At 36.2% G+C, this 24,202-nt stretch overlaps 1 protein-coding gene across 1 annotated transcript in view; it reads right to left on the bottom strand.

Moving 5' to 3' along the window:
• The window catches only part of ARID4A (AT-rich interaction domain 4A), a 48,600-nt gene that overhangs the window by 14,347 nt on the left and 10,051 nt on the right, over positions 1–24,202 (bottom strand). Inside the window, exons 5-11 of the mRNA XM_059819229.1 lie at positions 17,322–17,401; positions 17,129–17,223; positions 16,380–16,512; positions 14,370–14,449; positions 12,538–12,614; positions 10,508–10,674; positions 1,993–2,065 (exon numbers count right to left, since the gene is read on the bottom strand). Of these exons, the coding sequence (XP_059675212.1) occupies positions 1,993–2,065; positions 10,508–10,674; positions 12,538–12,614; positions 14,370–14,449; positions 16,380–16,512; positions 17,129–17,223; positions 17,322–17,401 (705 nt within the window). The remainder of the gene's footprint in view (positions 1–1,992; positions 2,066–10,507; positions 10,675–12,537; positions 12,615–14,369; positions 14,450–16,379; positions 16,513–17,128; positions 17,224–17,321; positions 17,402–24,202) is intronic.

The following is a 24,202-nucleotide window of genomic DNA, read 5'->3' as shown; positions in this document are numbered from 1 at the left end:
ACTGCAAAAGAAGAAACCAAAAGTGACTTGGGGCAAGTGGCTGTGTACGTAGACAGTATTCCTCCCAGCAAGGAAGACTATCAAACCTCTTCCCTGCTGCTTCTCATCTTCCTTCATCTTCATGCAATTATATTTGGAATCATGAAAATAATTTTATAGGACTTGGGGAATACTGTCATGATTACACAAATCAAAACATTCATACTGAGAACAGAATGTAGAATAAATCTGGTGGGAACAGAAATCTTGCGATAAGGAGAGAGGAAAAAAAAAAAGTAGACAGGCAGGGGTAAAGACCCAGTCCTGAAAAAGTCCTGTACATTGCTCAATCGACATACTAGCTTAAAGAATAGTTTCTGGACTGAGTCTTCAAATTCAGTGCAGAAATGTTTTCTTCTTTTGCCTCTACAAGTCCCCGACATGATCCCTACTTGGGTTTGTAGTCTAAGAGTGCTTAAGAAAGGGAGTGAGGAAGGAGGAAAACAGAAAAGGGGGAAGAATGAGGCTACTAGAAAAGAAAGAAAATTGTGGATTAGTCCAGCAGCATAGGGATTTTTTTTTTCCCCCATGACACAGCCTCTTACTCCCCCAAGGCAGGTTATTCTCCAGAAACACTGGTTATACACAGGAGGCCTCAAAATTATATTGTATGAACTCCAGTATACTTTGCTGTAATACATGATCAATTTCTAAATCTGTGATAAGAACTGGCAATATTGAACAGACTCAGAACTGTTCTTTTACAATTCTGTAGTCTAGAACACACCTCGTTAATAAGGATGCAGAGCTTCTTTTACAAAGGTAACTTGATTTCCCCCCTAATTTTAAAACCTAACTAAAAAAGAAAGGGGGAAATATTCGGACACTACATTCACTTTACATTTTACTCTTAGTTCTGGTTATTTAAAATTCAAGTTTTTAAAATTCAACATTTGCTGTACCATATGCTGCTACGAAAACATCATTCAGGTAACTTTTGTCAAGGTAAAAGAAAAAAAAAGTAAAAAAGGCAGTAGCTGCACTTGTAATCTACCTCCACCAATGTTGTTGCAGGATTAACAATTATAGTATTCAAATTGAAATAGCGAGTTCATGAGTAAAATGACTAAAACAAACATACTCTAAAAGAGAAAACTCTTTCCAGGCTTAAATATCCTTTTTTTTTTTTTAAAAAAAAAGGAGGGGGGGAGGTATGCGTGCACAGCCAAGGAACAGAAAACCTTCCATTTTAGTGTCAGTCTCATCACAACTGCAAATGTGAATGGCTTATGCAACAACAGTTCTCCCAAGTCAGCAGGTACATCCTGCTCTCTATCTATACATAGCACATGCGCTTCCAATATGTGTCTTATGCCAGGACTTTAACTATTCCAATTTATAACAGTCTCACCTAACCCTTTAAAGAAAAACATATAAAATATGCTGTTTTCTGGTTCTAGCTACTGGACAAAGTAGAATCTTTTAAGTTGTCTTTTCAGGTGAGTATCACTGCTACATGTCTGCATGATTAAGACAGTTCTGCAAGGAGACTTGAAGATGGCACACCTCCCATTCTCTGCTGGTTGAATTTCACCATCCATGAACAGCCTCCTCAGGTTCCAGCCTGAGATTAACAGCAGCAGAGTTCCCAGCCATAGCTGTCACAACAAGAAATCAACCAAGAGCTTATTTAACAAGGATTGTTAACATAAAAAAGGTTTTGTGAAAGCAAAACAAAAACAAAACACCACAGGGAGGATTTAAGTTTCCTTTGTGCACTGCACTTCAAAGTACTGGAAGCAGAGCTGCCACATGTGAAAATGGGTAGAAGTGTTTTTCCTTGCACCAGATGAACTGTTATCCTTTTTCACTGACGTAAGAATATGCTTATAATAACATCCATTACATTTAAAAGCAATTTTAAAAAGCCATTTAAATATTGGGCTAGATATTAAAAAAAATAATAAAAAAATTAAAATATATATATATAAAAAAAGAGAATTTCAGTGTTACCTCTGTCTTCCATAAACTTGTAAAGCTGTTGGAGGAAGTTGTCCCTCTCTTCAGGATCAAGCTCTTCCTCAGGCTGTGAAAACAAATGCAGTCATAATGAAAACATAAAATATGCAAAGTAATGATTTATTTGTACAAAAGCGTAACAGCGAGAACTAAACCCAAACCACTTCCCATTTGGCCCTGCACCCATATAATGGTGAAATATGCAGAAAACAAAATTTACTCAGGAGACTGAAGTGCACACCTCAGAAGGAGAAAAAGAAAATGCAGGTCAGGTAAAGCCTCAATCCATCACAGAAAGAATGTAAGTGTGACCCTCAAAATGAAAACACTAGTATACTTAACATATTGTTCTAATACAGAAGAGGTCTGTTATTTACAAGACTGAAGCATTTCACAGGAACTCTAGGTTTTTTGGTTTGTTTTTTGAGGGGGCTTTTTGTTTAACTCATCTTCCTTACACCAACTATCGCTAAGGTTGCAGAACAGCTCTTTCTCCAACTGTTCCTGTTTTCAATGCTCCAGACAGTATTCATTTTGTGATTAAGCTCCAATGCTTGATTTCAGCTCATATTTGGAAACACTTCTACAGTCACTTCCGCAATTCCCTGAACACATATATCCATATTTTATTATTATAAATTCCTCAGTTTTATCCTTACAACTTAAATCCTCAAAGAGACAAACACTTATGAACTTTATGATAAGCAGTCCACAGTGTGAAATAAAGATTTTATTTTATTCAGGTAGAAACCATGAAAATAAAGTACATTTATTGGAGAGAGGGAAGTAATTTCTACATATCTACATATACTTCATGGAATTCTGAGATGCTAGCAGAGACCGAGGCGGGGGGCGGGGGGTGGGGAATTGTTTCCCTGCAACGCTTTACGCATGCCACTTTCTTCCTGCCAGCCTGGCAATCATAGGGATTGCTGGTAAGGCAGTTTGCACAAGAAAGACTGCAGCTGTCTTGAAGGAAAGACGTACAGTACGTGTCAAAAAATCTTATCATTACATTATTAAAAATAACAGAAAAGTCACAAGCAGTTCCAGAAGGAAACCAGAATAGCAATTTCAATTTCAGTCATCTCTGCATTCTGTAAACTTTAAGCTTCAAGGCAGGAAGACAGGCAGTGAAATGTAAATGTATACGCTACTGCCTTGTTAACCAGAAAGCAATCTGCCCAGCATCAGAATGAATTTCAGCCCTGCCTGCTTCAGTGAATTCTGAGCTTCAAAACCCAACAAGGATCACCTACAATCAGGCAGAGACAGTATCTGTTTCTTATTTTCCTGTTTTTTCTTAGGAAATAATTTGAAGAAATTAAATGAATAATCATAACATTGTACAGCATCAGTTACCATTTGCTCACACTGCATATTATAGGGATTACATACAGAGAAACAGTTATCTATACAATTATTATGTTCTTCCAAGTTAACAAATTAATTATTAATATTAATTATTAACAAATTTTTCTCTCCATCTAGATTGCAAACAAACTTTAAGATCGAGAAATTTCTACCATCTACTGTAATGTTTACTGATTAAAGGCAATAGGACTCAAACTATGCAAACTAAATATATCTAAATAACAGTAAACATTCAGAAATATTTCTGAATAGGTGAATTCAAACCATTTCTTTTATGCGGGCATAGTGCCAAACCAGAACTGTAGGTCAGAACAGCAGAAATGTAGGTTAGAAATAGCATTCTTGCAAACAGAATGTTAACCATTTCACTGATACCAAGTATTTTCAGCTGCAGAAAAGCAAAAAGGAAAGATGAAAAGCTTTTACATACTTATAGGACAGGGGCAGAAAACCTGACTGTAATAATTCATCCACTTAGGGGAGACATCCTGAATCCTGTATCTACTTCTCTCTGTTGATGGTATATGAGCTAGGTTGGCACCCCTTGACAGAGAGAGTCTGAACTACGCCTGGTACCAGTGCCAGAGTAGACACCAAAGACTTCTGAGAGGTGACTTGAATAAGACCTGAATGACTTTCACCAAGGAATAAATCATGTATCAGTAATTTCAAACTCTTTTTCTGCTACTGGCCAAAATGAGAAAGATCAACCCTTCACAGATCTGATTACCGCAACACTAAGATACCTGGATTTTTATAAGAGGTCAATTTTCATCACGATTATCTATTTGTAACTGGACATACTGACTTCCCAGGAGTGTCTACTGTTTTGAGTTAGAGTTGAGTTTTATTTCAAATACATCAACGATTGTCTAAGTGGCTGTATCTGCAACCTTAAAAGCTGCACCCAAAGTGAAGAAAACACCTGAGAAATGTTGATGCCACAACCTGCCATCACCATCAGTGAGTGACTGGAGAGCTAAAATTCCCAGCATCTCCTTCCAGCAGGCACCAAGGCAACACTGCTACCCTCCAAAACCCACTTCTATCCAGACATTTATGCCCATTTTAGACTGGGCATAACTAAGTTCACAGTGACAATACTTCAAAAATCAGTTTTCTTAAGAAAGTTCTGTCTCTCCATTTCATTTTTTTCCTATACAGATGTTGCAAAAAAGGGGGACTGTAGCCAAAGATAAGTCCAAGTGAGAGGCAAAATGATACAAAACTTTTAAGTGGTAGGAGTTCAAAATTGAGACCTTTCTGTTGTTCATCCAATACCCATAACTAAATGCAACATGAGAAAACTTGTTTCAGGGTGAGAGGCTGAATTTCATTTAAAAAAAAAAAAAAAAAGAGTCACCAAGATGCCTTTTTTTGCTTATAATTAAAAAGTTGAAATTTTATGGGTTTGAGATTTTTTTCCTCCTTTCTGGCTAGCAGGTTACATCAATTAGAAAATATTGTAAACAGTAAAACAATGAAATCAACAATGAACACAGGATCTCTGTATAAGGGACATACTCCTTTCCCAACTCAATTTCTTATTGCCTTCCAAGAAATACTAACAGTGTTCAAGTATTTTGTAAAATTATTTTGAGAATAATGATGAGCAAATAAGCACAACATAAAACCCATGGAAACTTGCAGAAAACTTGCAACTGGCTTTGCTTCATTTGGTTTCAAGCCTTGCTTCATTTGGTTTCAAGCCACTTTATTCACCATGAGTTTTGCCTGTCTTTAGTATGACTTTAAAAAAGAATATAGCTCTGTTATCCTGATTATTCATTTACTCCACAGAAAGATGTTAAAGCTTCTGTGGATGCTAACCTGTAGAGCTGAGTGGGAACACAAAGGATGAAATAGTTTATTTTATAAAATAAAGATTGAATTTCTACTTACAAGCACGTACACCATATACTCAATCGATACAAGGCTAAGGTACCAGGGACAGATCTTTCTTTTATATTAATAGACTGACAATACCATAAACTCTTCTGTGAAACAAATGCAAGCTAAAAGGAAAAACAGTGTGTACAGGATTTGGAGTTCAGAAGAGTATATGATCAAGACAAGCTGACAGAATTAGAGTTAACCTAATTGTGTTGCTTCAGAACACTTAAATGTGTTTTCATCACTTGCACATGTGCTTTCTGATGCCAAGTTTGAACACTAATTAAGGAAATAAAAAGAATAAAAGTGATTGCAACAAGTTAACAGCTTTACACCATGTGGAGATGAGAGTGGTCTTAAAATGTTAGTTTCTACCAACAAGAACCAGGAATTCAACCATCCTCAACAATGACTCACTCTAGAGCTGCACCTCAGTTTGCAACTTCTTCGCTCCTCTTTGAGGAATACTCTGAGATCACCTGTTTGCACAAAACTGTGAGCAAGAAAGTCTTTGTAAAGAATATTCTTGCATGGTATGATGGGGACCATGCTTCACAGTAGCCAAAACTCCTAAAAAAGCATGCATGCATGAGAAGGATGATTAGTTAATCAATGTTTAGCTATTTTAAAAGACTATTCTGCATATTACGCATCACAGCTGCTTAGTTTTTTTAATATATGTAAATAAACCACTTGTTTCTGGATACCATGCTTCATTAACTTTGAAATTACTGTATTCCTTTATTTAATTTTTAGAGTCAGCTTTTTCAGTGTTATCTTCAAATACACGTAGGTTGCAACAGAAATTGACGATTCATGTATCATTTTATGTGGTCTCCCACAGTCACTCAGAGAAAAGACGACATGGGAAACAAGAACTACTTTGAGGCAAAACGTAAATATTTTAATAGATGACTACTGATCATTTGTAGGAATTACAAGCCTCCTAAAACACATCATGGATTTCATATACTTATCCTTCCTTTATGAACTTAGTGCTAATAAAATATATGTTAATGACTTATCATGAGAACTAAAATCCTTGCTTATTTGCAGAATAGACATATTAGAAAATGCTTCTGGCATTTTCCCTGCTCAACCATGTAAAGCAACTCTGACCAATGTTTCTTGATGCTGTTGTGATGCAAGAACCCTAAAATCTTTAAAAGAATGCACAATATTAAACATACTACAGATACATCCTTCAGGTGACTGTCAAAATGAAGACTAAGAGAAAATTCCTCCGAGCATACACCTGAACGTGCTACAAGTCTTTCTTCAATGGGAGGCATGGAGACCAGATAGCTAGAGTTTTTTTCTCAACATTTTTTGTATGTTTGATTTGGGGGTGAAAAAGTGAGAGAACAAGGAACTGCTATTAAAGTGACATAGATAAGTTGGAAGAGTCTCTCAAAGATGGTATTATAACCAATTCTACAGGTAAGATAGAAATCCCTTTTTCCAGCTCTTAATATTATAAAAAGATACCATTTTGAAACTTGCAAAATTCAAACTCTAAAGAACAAATTCCTTATTTTTACTCTGATCTTACGTGAATGTACCTATTAAGAACATGTACTGAAAATATATTTCAAATAACTGCATGTTAAAAGCTTGATTCTTTTGGAATCGGAATGGCCTACAGGGAGACTCAGAGGCAAAAGCAAATGTTGCCTACACACTCCCTTGTAATATGGGGAGTATTTGACTATTTAATCCTGAGAAACAAATAGGTATGATTTCTTCCCTGACAGAACAACTTAAATACAAGCAAATACAGTAGTATATATAAACTGATTTTTAATAAAAATCAAGTCATGTTGCAAAACCTTTTATTTCTATGTGGAGATACCAGAGTTTAGATTTTCCTCTTTCCTTTTAGCTGCAGTGCATTCTTTGACTGCCAAACGTACCCTCAAAACACAGTTAATTCTCTTATTCTGACATGTTGAAAACTGGGTAAGAACCAAAAGCAATTGCCAGATTTTCATCTGGATTCAAACCAATTGCATGATTCTTTAAATTTGCATTTGATAAAGAATTTTCTTCTATAGTAGCTCTTGATTTTTTCACTTTTTGTGACACAAGCAATATCTGTTCTGTTATTCAAACCTCACACTGTGAATTAAAAGTAATCTTGAATCACAGCATATATTGCAATTAGTGCCAAAAATCCAACAACTTGAACACGCTGAGCAACTCAATGTAACGCAATCCCTGTTAAAGTCAATGACAAGCAATTTCCACATTCTCCTCCTTCGTAGTCAACTCTGGACCATGCAAGTGAGTTACCACCTATGAGGAGGATTAACATCTCACCACCACCATATTGGTTCCTACTCCTTAGCTTACAAAAGCCATCAAAAGAACAACCATGTAAAGCCTGGAAACCTTGTTGTACCAATTTTATCATGCTCTTTAAGGCTGCACAATTAGAAAGACAATCTCTGTCAAAACAAAGTTACAGATTTTAAGCCAGCTACTGGAAAAATGGTAGGATCTATTATCACCAGCTACAGTAGGTCTCTCTGCTCCATTATCATTATAAAAGATCCTACTTCAGAAAAATAGGATCCTTTCCATTCCCCAAATGAGACTCTTCTGACTGACTTTATGCTCTCATTATATATTAAGTAGGTCTGTGTCCATTTGATTGATTTAATGAAGGCCTATCATGGCTGGTCAGCAGCTGGTCAGGCCTTGACAGCAGAGCTGCTGTGCATTTCAGAAGATGGGGGGGTGTGGGGAAAAAGGTAGTTTTAAAAATCTCCCTTCCATCTCCAGTAATATAACAATTTACAGTTCTAAAACAAAAAGGTCCACTGAGAATATTCTGGCAAACGATGGACAGAAGCTATTTTGACCTTGATTAATAAAGGATAAGCTGTACAAAATGTAAATGCAAAATTTGAGTAATTCAACATTTGTAGTCAAATAAACGCAAGGCAATATCATTCACTTGTCGATTCTCTCTGCAACTGGTATTACTGCCTTTCTCAGGGAAAAGAAAAAAAGAAATTATGATAAATTTCCTAAATACTCTCTAATTGTAATATCTAGCATGGCCCACAATTAGAATATGTATCGTAACAGCTCAATCAGGAATTTGATTTAATGGGCCGGAATGACAGTTCTGCTCTGATATAATCTAAAAAGATTAGTATCTATCTTCTGCTACATAGCTTCAGCATGAAGATGCTCACCTTATTTTTACATGCCTACTTGTCACCTAGAAATAATGGATTCTACAGCTTTTCCTACCAGCGTATCTACCTGCCTGGAATCCTTTGCTTCACTACTCTACATTTAGATTCTTCTTTAAAAATAACCTCTATTTCTTTTACAGGAATGCCTTCTTTTTTTTTTTTTTAAAAACCACCAAGCTCCCCCCTCCCCCTTCTTTGTTTGAAACATACAGCACTTTTATGCAATAGCCATGAAAAACTATATTAAAAATGGATACTAGAAAACTAGTATAGCAATCCTAGATTTTTAGTGACTGATAGTCTGCAATTTTAACCAACATTAACACAAACAGACCAATACAGACTGCAACAGTTCACACCCTGCAAAATGTGGCCTATTCAGTCCTTTTCACTGCAAACAGAGGAAAAAACCCAGAGGATTTTATATTCTGCACACATTCATCCTTATATTTATCTAATCATACCATTATTCTCATACAGACATCTACTCCATTTTCCAGAACACTGTTATCAAGGCATAAAATTAACGCCTAAAAATAGATTCTTATTGTCTTTTTTTTTTTACCTGGAAAGATCTACCCTGGCAGCATGCTCCACCAGACAGTTCCCAGATCAGAAATCTAGAGTCCAATCCGCATTCTTAACAACCATGTTAACATTACAGATTAAAACACAGAATCCTTACCTAGGAGCTGCATTCTTTCAAATGTAAAATGGTTTTACTTCCTTTCTATCTAATCTGCCCACTGCCTGGACATATTTCAGCCTGACTTCCAAATATTTGCTGGCTTTCTCTCTCCCTGCACGGCATCCGCAGTTATACGGCATTACTTACATTCTCTTCCATATTAAAAAAAAAAAAAAATAAAAAAAAAAAATCAGACATTACATGAAAGGCAAAGAAAAGAGACAGCCCATTTCAAAGCATCTGGCAAGCCTCCCCCTGGCCGGCGGCCAAGCCTCCGCTCCAGCGCCCGCTCCCCCTCGCGCATGCGCACTGCCAACCAACAGTCGGTTGCCGTGGCAACGCTGTAGGCCGCCTCCAAGTATGAACGGCCATTCTGTGTCGGCGCTGACAAAACCGCACGCTGCAGCGGAAGGGAGAGGGAAACGGTGTTTCACCTTCCCCAGAAGACAAATTTCGCTTCGGTTTTTTTCTGTATAAAGAAAGGAATGTTTCCGAGCGTATTGTGAAAAGTGCACGACGAGGAAAAAAACAAACAAAATCCCAGAACCCAACACCCCCCCCCCCGCTCCCCCTATTTCTAAATATAGCATCGAGGTTAAAAACAGGTAGCAGAAATAAAAGGAAATTCTGTAAATACGGTATTTATGACACGAAGAAACTGGCTAACTTTGTGGGAAAGGAGCCACTCAAAGCATTCCAATGCAGGAAAACATTTTACCCTAAGTATTAGGCAGAAAGTCCATCCACATGGTTGTATGATTCCCAACCAGTAATACTGGTGCTCAGGAAAAAACTAACACTTACGAAGGTAAATCCTGCACTGCTCTTAAATAGCGTCTTAGGCACCAAATAGCTTTAACAGGCACTGTGCATTAGCTCATACTTTCACTCAGCCTACTGCTTTTGCTTTAATAGTTTGTCTTTTTGTTTTAATCAAACTACTGTTTTCAGAAACAAGTTACTTTTTTATATAACCTACATATAAAGTACAAAAGAAAAATGCAAAGTTACTTTTATTTAAGGTTGGATTACTACTATCAGGCTCAGCAGCAATTTTTTTGGTTATGTCTCTCCTTCTGACCCAGATTCTTTCTATCTCTCTTCTCTGCCTTGAATTCTTCACTTCTGAGATTTGTCTCCAGTTTCTGCACTGGGTAATAGGAGGCAATCTGCCACTGCTCACAAACCCCAATAAAGACGGCTAGAGCAAAGAGAAGATGAACAGCTCTGAAAAGACACTGAAGTGAGTAAGCTACGTCTGAGAGTAAAATGTTGGAAAGTGCCCCATCTCCAGGTGTGCAAGTTACTAAATTATTTTCAAAGAATGACTGAAATTGCCCAGACCTACCACTACTTCTTCGGTTTTCTCTTCTCTTTTTTCTTCCTCTTCATCAGTTTCTGCAGCAGCTCCATCTTCCTCATCGCTGCTAGAGGACTCCAGAATTTCACTTATGTCCATTTTCCAGTTCCGAGGAACACCCTTTGTGTTGAGAAATGTGCTTGCCTCCTGTAGCCCTACAGAAGAAAGGGCCCTGGTTTTATCTCATCCACAGCATTCACCGTCACAAAGCATTTTGCATTTCCTTTTCACAGTCTTGTAAATCACAATGCCAACTTAAACCAAAAATGGAATTAAGTAATAAAACAGATACTTCAGCTTTAAACACTCAGTTTACACACTTCACATTGTGAGACTGTCAAATTCTAAAAATAGAGTCTCAGCAACTCAAGTTTAGAGTTGAGAACATCCATCCCCCACACAGCATCCACTAGTTTCCCAGGCATAGATCCCCACAAACACTACTAAGGTTTACACCTATGTATGTGAACAGTACCAAAGACAGGCACCTATACTTATCCACATATATTCTGTGCAACTGTGAACTGGTTTGTTTCTGTATGAAACAGACAAATACTGCAATAAAACTATTTTAAACAGTAACCCCATCACAGTTAGATCAAGTACCATGACTTCTTTTGTTCTTTTCAAAATATCTTCATGTCTTAAAAGTTTAGATTGCAAAAAAATTGCAAATGTTTTGTTTAAAAGCACTGCCTAAAGAGATGTTACATTAATGTTTGGAACAGGAAAAATGTACTAACAAATAAGGGAGTGATGGAACAGGGAGAAGTCACACTTGTACAATGGGAATACCTCAAATTTTTTTCCTTGAAGAGGTACTCTCTAATGGGAAAAACAACAAAGCAAACCAAACCCAGATAACCCCAAAACATGCCTCCCAGACACAATAAAAAACTTTAATAAAGATGAATAAGAAGAATACCCAAAAGAATGACATATTGCAATGAACCATGCACAGTGCTGCTGGAGAAGAAAAGGCACCAGTTTTCAATAGTGGCTGATAACGTAACCTCCAGAAATCTGTCTAAAATCTTTTTGAAACCATTAGTACCTTCGGTTCCACAATATTCCCCCATGGCAATGAATGTCACAACCCAATTATGTTCTGCATGAAAAAAAACCCTTTCTTCAATTTATCTTAAACCTGGCATCTGATCATTTTTTTGGCTGTTCTAAAGTTCATGTACTGTGAAATAGTTATTAAGATTAAGAAGAAAGTATATGAGAAATCATTAAGAATTACACGAATCAATGAAAACAACCTCAAGCTCTCATTTGTGAGTATCACGTTAAATCTTCATTTGTTAAGGAGCTGTTCCACACCTTTACTCAAACCAGAGGAACTGTTGTTGTTGAGTGGGGTCTTTTATTCTTAGTTTTTGTTTTGTTTGACTATATATTTTAAGTATTTCTCCTTAACAATTTTTGTGGTTTGAGGTCTGATGGGGAGAAACAACACTAAAAGTTTAAGAATTATTTACATTAAAGTGAGAATCTGGCCTTTTACAAGCTCACTAAAGAGATGGATTACTGTAGTCATATCATCCATCCTTCCAGAAATCAAGTTCTGTAATTGTGCTTTTAAATCAAACATTAATCACAGGCAGGCTGTTCTAATAAAGTTCACACCTTGCTGTCTGGATATTTTTACTATAAAGACAAAGGGTTTTGAGCAATAGCACAAAACTTCAGTTTTAGGAGAGGTAACTATATATTCTATTTATCAATGACATTTCAAGTCCCCTACCTTGAAAGTATTCTATTCACTTTCCGTGAATTTGGAGTGGATCAAAAGAAGGAAATAAAAATCAAATAAACAACACTTCTAGTAGGTGCTATTTTAATAATAAGGCAGCTATATCCAAAGTTTCTCTAATTTATCACATTTAAAATTGTTTGCAAAATATCCAAGAGCAATTATCAGAAATCAACAAGCCATCATTTATCTGCAAAAGTCAAAAGTACTATCTGACAAGATTACTTTTTTTAAACACCTAGAATTTATTCTAATTTACCTTTTTTAGGAGAGGACTCAGATTTTGGTAAGTTTTGAACATCTAGTTCTTTAATGTCTTTTCTTGCCACTGAGTAACTGAAAAAGAGTAAGGTTCTGATATTATTTTTAAATCACAGTAAAGCAAACATTTGACTTAGAATAACAGCAATTTCTAAAATTTTCAAGATTTATCATTCACTTTCAAGGTCCTTTCTAACAACTAAATGCATAAGGCATTTGTTATTGTAGGTCCTAATACAAGATTCAAAACCAGAGTAAGTTTCCAATCTTTCTTTGAAATTCAGACACTAAAAGAATCCTTGTAATTAAATAATAAAGAAAAGTTTGTAAGGCTTCTTCATTTTAAATGTTTAACCTTCACAAATTTGAAAAAGGCAAAATACTCCACATAGGCAAAAACATTTTCTAAATTGAAAATTATTCACATTGATCTATAGTTGTTACCCAAAATAGTAATCTAGCTAAGAAGAAACAAGCCCCCTATTTCAAAACGCATTTCTACTACCACGCAACAACAGTGAAGCCAAATTCACATCTCTGCATCGATAAATAGTTCATTTTTATTTTTAAAATTACGAAAGTGTTCTCACAGCAAAATATACCGAAGTTGCTCTGTTCTAAAGTTATACTGAATATTCAGTTACTGAATTACTACAATAGAAATGCTAACCAACCTGCAAGGAAAGCCTTACAAGTGAGTTATTATAATAAGATTTTTTTTCTTCTTTCATTATTTCAGAAAAACTGGAGTAAAACCTCAGGAATTGGAGGCCGCCATTTTCTGAAGTTAAAGCCATAAGACTATGGGGAAAAAAAAGTAAAACAGAGCAAGTCTGCATGCTTTTCCAATAACATTCTACCTTCAGTATATAAAGAATCAGACTTATCTAGAAGGCTGATGATACATGTCTACATTAAGAGGCCAAAATTAATTAAGTCTTCAGTTACTTGAAATAAGTTTCAGCAATCAAGTACTCGCACCCTACTCAAAATCATGGCTATTAAAAATCACAAATTATTCACTTTGAAAGAAAGAGAGAAAGAGAGGTGACAGCTGGCCTTTGCCAAGGAAGTTTTTATTCATAATATGTTGAAACAGATGCATAAGAAGTAAGGACGAAGAGAAATAAAGGGAAACAGCTTTTATAAACAGTCTTCGTATTCCTTTGAATATATTATCCCTTTAAGTAAGACACACATCTCTGTCTCTCTCTTTCTCCTTCTCTCCACCGACCCCCTTTGGAGGGGGTGTGGACTAATAGGACCTTTCTTTCTTTTCGGAGGAATCTTGGTTCAGATTCTGTGAACATTTTAATTAAACAGCTACTTTACATTCACTTTTTTATTAAAAAGAGTAGATTAAACACTTTTAAACTTTGCTATTTAAACAGCCATGGACATCTGGGCACTGGAGGCAATGAGTCAATCAGATATCCAAACTACTACAACAGACACCCATAAAGGCGTAATAATTAAGACATTAAGGGAAATAATTAGAACCAAAACTCACACTTCAAAGAACAGGAATCATCTGAAGTGTTAACACCTTTTTTTTTCCCCCCTGAAGTTGTTGATTTTTTTTTCAAATGAAGAAACACCAGAAACTTTACTAATCCAATGAACTCTTACCAGTACACACAATGTAAAGGTGGGCCAGTAAGCACAGAAGTAGTTAGCTGGAAATGGACTATGAATGACAAATGTGTACAACCAACAATGCACAAAATTGTACCCTCTCCTTTTGGAACAAATAATGTCTTCAGAAACAATATGTAATTAGTTTTGCATTTTTCTCCCATACACATCTAATGGAAGTAAGCTATTACTTACAATTTGGAATCTGCAAAGGATCGAACTAAACACTGGTCCTTTTTCACTGTGACGTCATCATTACAGCTGGGAGACACAACCTGAAGTTGCAAATAAAACACTTTTTTTAAGCAAAAAAAAAAAAAGGCTGATGTTGAAAGGAAAAACAGATAGACAGCAGGAAAACCGCTGTTTTACTGTTCCTTCTATTATAATTTCCAGTTCTGAGAAAAGAAACCTACTCCAATTTATATTACTAAGGCCAACAATGATGAATTTGAAGAAACACTTTACCTCAAACTATTAACTTTACTTGTTATGTACAAGCCAGAAAAGTCTGCAATTTCATTTGTAAACTCAAAAACTACTCTACTGGGGTGACATCATGGAATCCTGTTTATTCACTCTGCTTTTTTTCTCTTGTTCACACAAAACCTGTTTAAAGCATCTATTTAAAAAGTCACAGACCCACTTATTTCAGATTCAGATCTTTGGCATTCAAACTGAGAAGTAATTAGTATTTCTTTTTTTTGAGGTGTGGATAACATAAGCCAGTGTGGAATCCAGCACATCCTTCCACAGCAGTATCATCTTTAGAAGTCTGAAAAGGTTATAAAAATGCATTTGCAGTAGTTGCATTACCACAAACAGAACAAATTTACACTTTGCTCTAGTCCACATACAGACAGAAAATGTCAAATGCAGATGAACTTCTGGATCTACCAGGACTCAGCAGAAGCTGTGCCAGCCACCCCATTCAGATAAGTCAGAATTTTACACCCCCCCCCCCCCCAAAAAAAAAAAAAAAAAAAAAAATCAAGAAAAGACATTCCTGTTTCTTAAGCAGCAGAGAACAGAACAGGCACATGACCTCCAGTAACTTAATTCCCTAGTTAGAACCACGTTAAGTTAAAATCTGTGTTAGTAATATAGGGATATACAACAATCAACACACCTACAACAATACCACATTTCACATTTTAAACTGAGATACATACAGCTGGTTAAGTTACTGTCAACTATTCACCCTACGTTACACCATAATGTTCTTTCAAGGAAAGGAAGACAACTGGCCTATGTAGTTAGTTACCTTTTGATCCTGGATTCATGCAGGGAAATAAAATGTTAGACTAAGTTAGAAGATTGTAACAGCTGAGCTCTTTCCAGCTAACCCTGAAGACTCAACATAGAAGACTACAGAATATACAGTTAAGTAAATAAAATCTGCAAAAATTAGTGAACCAAACCTGCCTGTTTAACACTCCAAAGAATTTTTTTTTAAAACAAACACATCTCTGGTGGATGACAGAAGATGTGTATTCAGCTTGTCTGACAATATCAGAAAGTTTACTAAAGAAAGCAACTTTTAATATGCATCCCTAAACTTTTCCGTGTGTATAAAGAATCTGCAAAGTGTCTACCTTTACAGTACAGGTCTCCTTGTACCTGAATTTATTTAATATATATTTATTATCAGCAATGGCAATGAACAGCTGTATCCTACATGGACAGTCACGTAAAAATAACCACCAACCTCTACTTCTAGAGTAGCTGGCCATTTATGTAAACGCAAGCATGAAAGAAACTTGTATTTCATAAAACTGAAAGTCTAAGTAAAAAGGAAATTATTAAATATAAAACGATAAAAATTCCACTGCAATTAAAATTCATACATCTAGTCATTCTTAAACTGCCTGGGAGTGCTAACGTATCCTATTTTTTAGAAGAAAAATATTGTTACATAGCAATAATTTTATGTGCAGTTTTAAAAGACTATAAAACTGTAACTTACACATAAACGTTAATCTTTGCTCTCCTACTCTTCACAGATACTGTAGAATATTTGTATTTTTAGCAAATACAGGCAGCAGAGCTTAGCCTGCCTACATTCACAACTTTGCTGTCCAAGTTGTGAAGTTTGCAAACCATCCTATCCAGGAAAACCGCTGTACAAATAGCGTAAGAAGCCAGATATCATCCTTGTCTAAAAATATATTAGTAGTAGAGATGTCAATGTCTGAAGCAACTTACCAAAGCTGGATACCAGTCTGCCTTCTCAGAATTACAAGTCACACTCACAACTTTGCCAAGCAATTCATCATTGAGACGCCTTTTATCTTCATCCTCTTCTTCACTACTTTCTTCTTCCTTTTCATCTTCAGTACTGAATTATTAAAACATACAGTATTTTAAAGTTTTCATCTGAAGTTAATATTTGAAAGCAATTGCAGCTTACAACCAATCTTTCTTCCTGTTCTGCAAAGCTTCAAAAACCAAATTAGAATTTTAAGAGCTGAAATTCCTTGAAATACACTTAAATATTAAGTGCACTTACTTAGTAAGAGGAATTTTGTATAAATTCTTTCCAAGTAGTAGTATTTTACAACAGCATCATGTTGGAATTGGAGGCATGAACAAGGATTTGATTGTGCACAGACATGAAACAAAGAGAAATAGTGTCTACCCCAGAAATTTAAAAGCACCTTTTTTTCCAACTTTGTACAGTATAAAGAAGGTTAAAAATCCTACATTTCCTGGCACATGAGTTCCCATTATATGAAAGAAGCATAAACATTCTTAAGGCTACTACAAGCAAAAAAACCAGCAATTTCATAATACTACTAACATATGAACCAGTCTGCATGAACCGAATTGCTTAAGTCCATAAGCTGTGCATACAACTCACATGTTAGAGCATTCAGACCATTACAGCTTCGATGGTACTACTTCAGTTTTAGCAAAGGACCCTAAAGGAAAGGAAAGCAACTATCAAAACTCACACAGGAAGAGAAGATCTTCTTCCTCTATTAGATTTCTTCCCGATAACTGGAGTTCCAAAGTGCTCTGGATTGGTTAGTGGCAGCTGATCAAGTGTCTACATGGAACAAGAGGAAACAAAATTGCAATTTCTTCTAATTAAAAAACAAACAACCCCCCTACTTAGTTTTCATTGCATGTCCATCATTGTCTTACCTCACTTTCTGCGAAGTGCCTTTCTCCCTTCAAGCATAATGAAGTTCTTCTCAAGGTCCTTTCATCACCATCATCAAAAACTAGTACAAAGCCAAGAAAACACATTGGCACAAGATGATCAGATCTATTTCCCAAGCTGACAAAACAAGTCTAGTATTTATCTCACAATTTAGAACATTCCCTACAACATGACTTCCAGGACCTCCATTTAAACATTTATTTCGTTCACAAGCAAAATAAAGGGCAGTATGCAAGATCCAGGCTAAGAACAGATAACATTTTCACACAGAGATTCAAGCCAGTATTAAGTAAGGCTTTTGGATTCAATAATCTCAGTCTAATCTAGACATCCTTCTGATCAATACACTGCACATTTTAAACCATAGCTACTGGCTGCATACCAGTTACTATTATTTAACAATCTTAAGGTTTTGTTAGTTTTGGGGCTTTTTTGTTTGGTTGGTTTTTACCCTATCCATTTATTCCTTACTTATGCCACCTTTCAATCCTCGCTCTTGTTACAAACAACCCCACAATGAATAGAAAGAAAAACAAGCATGTGATAGTTCTTGCTACACTATCAATACTGTGCTACCAAGAGAGTGGGAGTACTGGAGACTTGCAACTGTAACTCTGACCAATTTATAAAGAATACTTAGTAGACATCCTGTTCTCTTAAAACTCATGTATAAGTGAAAGGGAAGTTCCATTAATTTCCATCAACACACAGCTGAAGAAAACTAGAATGCCACAAGGCTATTTGGAAGCTTTGCCTGAGAAACATCTACTCTTTAGATTAAATAAAACCTTTTCACAAAAACTTCCTTGAAGAAAGGGAAAGAAAAGTTACTAGTTCCCCCCACTGATTCAGATCCCACCCTCTGAGCCACGTGAACAAGCCCTTTTCAAAGAGCAGAGACCAGGTGGCTGCAGTCTGGCATACCAGTAAGGTAAAAGTTTATTTGTATGGGTCAAAGTGCAAAACACTACTCTATATTTAAACCACCTGAAACATGCTTTGTCCAGTAGTGAACTTAAAAAAAATATATAAATTTCAAGAGTGTTGTGCATATCAGTATGATAATCTTGCCATACTTCTATTTAAAAAAAAAAAAAATAAAAAAAAATCTCTTGAGCTAGCATGAATATCACATATATGTGTATCGTTAGCAAAAACACAGACTGGTTGCAGCAAGAGAAGCACTGATTTTGTTTGTCAAATAACTAAATAGAACAGTCACATTCTCATGATCTTAGATTAAAACCATGGACTGCAATAATAACTATATAAAAAGGTATGAATACAAATTTAATTAAGCTTGATAAGACACTTTAAGGTTCCTCCATCTTCAGAGTAGATACATTGCTGTGGTATGCTCCACTACTGAATTATCTTAATGACTTATAATAGTGGTACACACAAAGCAACTAACTTTTCCCCCTCCAAAACCTAGTATTTTAAGAACAGCAGATACCTCTACGCGTAATTAGCTATACTAGTTCATAATATTTTCAAAAGACATTCAGAAATGAAGTCAAAGTACTAATTTTTCACAAATAATCATATTAGGGGACAAATGGCTGGTGACTGGCAACAGGTAACTTTACTGAAAAAAGTAAACAGAACCTGATACTTGCCAGTAAAGAAAAAAAAAAAAAAGAGTCTATTTTAGCCCCAATTTTGGAAGCTCAACCTATTTAATTAAAGCTAGTATAGTAAAGGAAGAAATCAAGCAAGCCATTCATAAAGCAGAACAACTTCCAAACTGAAGCCAGTTGGCAAAGAGCCTCTGTATCATATTGTAAAGCATATAAAATGCTCGAAACTTTTATTTCTTATATCATCTCCCAAACTTCAATTTTTTTATGACATATACAATTTTTTCATCCCTAAAAGAAAAAAATCTTATAAATACTGAGTGTTACGTAAAATGCACTAGTAAAACACACTAAAGTCTACTTAAATTAGGGCACATAAGGAAATTATGACAATTAAGAACTGTGTGAGATATTCTGCTTTCCTCAACTACAACAAACACGCAAGTTATCTTAGAACTCTGAAAGCCACATAATTAGATATTCCTGACCAATATGAGACAATTATAGATTGCAAAAGTGTATTTGCAATTGCAGAAGTGTCAACTTAATAAATTTATATTTCACTTCCATGGACAAAAAAAAAATAATGCTGAATAATTAAGTTTTCCTAATCACCCCTTAGACCCAGAGACAAGGAAAGCATGAGTATGCTGTCAGAGCTTGGCAGTCGTGCTTTCAATACTATCCCCAGTTTCATACCTGAGTGAAGACAAGTCTACTCCATGCTTCAAAAGCAGCCCTCTTCCTACAAGCCTTTTCCTGCCATTTCTCTCCTTTTTCTCTAGCTGAAGGTACAACAGTGGCCTGTTCTACAGAAGCTGCTTGTCCCTTGCCATACAGGGAAAAAGTGCTAGGCCACATTTTCCAAAACTAAAACAAGTGGACTACAAAAAGGAAAACAAAAAACCCCAAAGCCCCTTCTGAAACCCCTCTCCTGCCCCCAAAAGGAAAGCCACTCATCCCAGAAAGACAGAGTACTTTCTTTCATGCGAGAGGCAGTTATCACACAACTTCAGGAAAGGAAGGTGGAGAAGCACAAATTCTCAGACCTCCTTCCTGAACTGCAGCAGGCCAAGGAATTGGCATAACCGTTAAATGAAAGTGTAGAAAAATATCTCTGTTCAGCAGCCACGTGAGCGTCCTGCCTGGGGCAAAGGAAATGCACGGCAGAGTGGAAGAGTGCACAATTCCTTCAAAGTAATAAAGTCCAATATGTTCCATTTTACCTTGGTGATTTTCTTCCAGGACTGAAGTTTCTTTCCTCCTCACCTCTCATTCAGGTTAAAAGAATGGATAAAGTCAACATATCCAACCCCCAAGAGTCTCATGTAAATGTATGCAAATACATACACACACACGAATGACAAAACTAGAAAACTTTTATCAAGTCTGTGTCTGGTTATCCCTACAGATATCACCTGCTCAGTACAGAAAATGCTTTTAGACAATTACAACAGAATTCTCAATAACAAAAACTAAGTGGTGTTATATAGAAGGAAATACCATAGCATCATCATTACTTAAAAAGACTCTGCATTTTTAAAATAATTAATAGAAAAGTGACAGTTACATTTAATTTTCTGTCTTGATGGGGACCAGTAGGGGCAGAGGTAGAAGGGCCATGAGAGGCAGAAACAGAAGGCACTGGTATTTTTGGTCTTTCAAAGTCATTTATTTGCTTCAAGGATAAACTGAAACTTTCTTTGACCACTTAAGAGTTTTTAAATATATGAGAAATTGTCCGCTCATTCCACAACAATTTATGCACCTGCAGCTGACAGCATAGCTGTACAACTCAAAAGCAAGACAACATCTTTGCAGAACAACAAAGTATGTAACAGTACAGCATAAAAAGAAAGATTTTCTTATCTGAATTAGTGATCACTTTATAAAGTGTTAATGGAGAAAGGATAGCACCATTTTTCATACAAATATATCAATTATTTGAATTACTAAAGTGGGGCCAAGTAAGAAGTCTCTCCAATTAATCACAATGCATGAAATATTTTGTAATTGTAGCTACTTTAAACTTGCTTCTCTTCTAGGGTGAAATACTTGTTTGTGCCTTATTGAAAGGGTAAGCAGAAACACACACTGGTAGTCTCAGCACCTTCAAAAATACGTACCTTTATTAAACTAAGTAGGCCTTATGGTTTCCATCTCACTTTTAAGAAAAATCTACTTCATCAAAACTACCATTCATATTACTGCCACCCTATGCATGACTTTTTAATGCTAGTCCTAGAGGCTTTAAGAAAATGTCTTTTCAACGTACAGTATTAACATATTAAGGATTTCATAAATATAAGCAGTAGGGCAGACAGCACGGTTTTCGGCTATGTGATACTTTGATACTATGATAGCGGTGACATCAGAAGAACTTAAAACACTCTTAGAATATGCTCTAAGCTGCAAATTAATTCCTCTTTTCAACCTCATCCAGAAGTTAAGACTGTTTAACTCTACTTAAAATGCCTAGTACTAACAAACAGACAAATTAAAAACTGTTAATTTAAATGTTGAATAACTTGTATTAATTACATTATCATTCCTTAAATAGGTTATTGTTACAACTCCAAATTCTCCAACAGCAGAAATTCTAGAAGTTGTATTCCATAAGAAAGAATACTGAGCAGTATCAGTTGTGTTGAGGGGGGAAGGAAACAGAAATGGAAGAGAGGAAGATATCTCCCCATACACATGTAGCGTAGTCATCAAAAGATGTATTTACAGTGCCACAATATATATCTTAGAAGAGGAACTTACAATACTGTCCTTCCAAAGAAACAAGTATGAAAAAGCAGAAGCCTTCTAAATGCTACCATCGTCTCATCTTGCAGCGGGCATGTAGGCGTTAGGGAACCAGGGTGTACCAGCTGACTACTTCAGTAAATACTTCTGGAGAGAGAATGATACATACTAGCCAGGAACCTATATACTACTATGTAAGAGTCAGTATAACAAAGTAGGAATGACAGAAAGAAAAGCAACATTTCTGCTGGCCAGAGGCCTTTCTTCCAAGTATGTTGCTTAATCACGAACACTGACAGACAGGGAAAAAAGATGACTAAGCAGCATAAGCTGGGGAAACAGTCTCTGTTATAATGCTTCTTCTAGTCCCAAAAATGGAGTTCAATATGCTCCATATTTAAACAGTGGAAACAAGGTGGAAATTTTCAGAATTTCGCTGCATCCCAACCTTGTCGATAATAACAGGAAAGAAACAGAACTGATTTTTTTTCTGTTTGTGGAAGCCTAGGCAAGCCAAAGCTATGACAGAAAAAGAAAAACAAAGCTTCCCAGTGGGAATCAATGCAGCACTTCCCAAAAGTTAGAATAAAATCCTCTCGATTAAAAGTTGAGTAACTCAAAAATGCATTAAACAGCACAACTTCCAACTCACTACTGATGAGCAGGTATCCTCCACTCCCTGTCCGCAGCAGGCCCATATATGCCATTAACAAAAATAATACTAAACCTGTCCTCACAAAAATGCTGTCTCAACATCAGTTCTCGTTTATTTATATAAGAAATATTAACAAGTCAACTAATCAAAATAATTTTTAGGAACTGTGAAAAAACTTGCCACAAAATACTGCAGATCAGTTTAACTACATCTTGTTGATAAATATCCCTAAGATTGTAAAAATAATAAAGAAACCAAGAAAAATGAGAACATAGCAGGACATTAGCAATAACATCCTCATAGCAGTTATGATATTACTTATACACAGAGCAATCAGTGTGACCAGAACAAGGCAGTCCTGTAACAGGCAAGTGAATAGGAAAAACCACCCTCAAGGCTGCATCTGCTTGCTAACTTTAAATCCAACAAGTTATGTTACTGTTGCTGCCCAAAGGAGGAGAGATTCTGTACTGCATAGCAAGTAAACCTTTCTTCTCATTCCTCATCCCATTCAGAAACTTTTAAATCTACCAAGACAATGAAAGTACGTACCAACAAGTAAAAACTGATCCAGTGCCACTATGCACACTTAATTATTTTTGCTAGCTGCCTGACAAAGTAGTAATTTGTGAACTATCAGAGATGCTATCTACGAATGTCTCGATGAATGCAGGCAATTTTTGCAGATTTTTGTTTTTCAGCTGTGGAAACAATATAGAAAGTACTAAGAGTCATGCAAGACTTGTTGAATGACCTTGTAGACAAGGACTGTACTAACTACCGATTCATCACTGTAAGAGGGCTTAAGAGCAAGATAGTGCAGTGTACTGTGCTACTGGAGAGACTACAGAACCCATTTTTTTTTAAAAAATACAATTTTAAATGAACTTCAGTTCCACTACAGAAACGTATATGAAATATCACTGAAAACACTGCAGTGCGACCTTTGAGTCTACTCATAGAATACTGTCACCTTACAAACAAAAAGCTACTGTCTGAAACTGCTTTTTCTGAGATGTTACAGTAATCTTACTATTGCTACTTATAAAGAGATTAGAGAAAAAAAATCTACCTCCTTGCTTTCCCTACAGTATTGTTTGTACGCAATTTTTTTTTTTAACACTCAGTCCACATTGTAACAAGGGTGGTTTTATAACCAAAGGCTCTATTCAGTTGATTTGTAACAAGGTTCAGTTAATACACTTTTTCAACAACACATCTGCTCCTCTACCTGCCCATTGCCTAAACACGCTTAACTGCAAAACGCGGTGCTATTCTTTTTTTCTAGATTCTCCAGAAAGCAACCAACACAGCTACTGCACAGTTTCTATGTGCCACAGGTGCACTTAAACAACAGTATGTCCCACAGACAGACTCCGGGCAAATTCAGGGTTTCCTTCAAAATCCACCCAAGCAACATTTTGAAGACAAAAATAACAAATTTATGGTGGGTCAGGGTGGTAGAGAGCACCAGCAAAATGGGGGCAACTGGACAGTTCCGCTGCCACGCTTGTGGTTTTGGGTTCCTGGATGACACATGCACAGCCAGATGAAGTGATGCTTCTGGGATGTAGAACTCAACAGGATGCTGGGAAGAACTGGTCAAACCAGACACACAAACGTGACTAGTGCCTTGCACATACTACAAAACGTGTGCTGTTAAAATTATAAGACGACAAACTGACAAGCCTCTGGCACGGATGAAATCAACTGACTGTGGTGGCAATGATAGCTTTTATCACCCTTCATGCAAGAATAAGACATGTTAGTGGAGCCAGGACCCAGTCAATTTTTCCTGTTAGCACAGATATCTCCACACAGCCTCAGAAAACTTTTTTTAAAACAGGAAAATGTGACTATAAATAGCTCCTGATAG

The sequence above is a fragment of the Gavia stellata genome, chromosome 7 (assembly GCF_030936135.1).
Source record: "Gavia stellata isolate bGavSte3 chromosome 7, bGavSte3.hap2, whole genome shotgun sequence".
NCBI classification, from domain to species: domain Eukaryota; kingdom Metazoa; phylum Chordata; class Aves; order Gaviiformes; family Gaviidae; genus Gavia; species Gavia stellata.
This window is presented reverse-complemented; position numbering and strand designations above follow the sequence as displayed.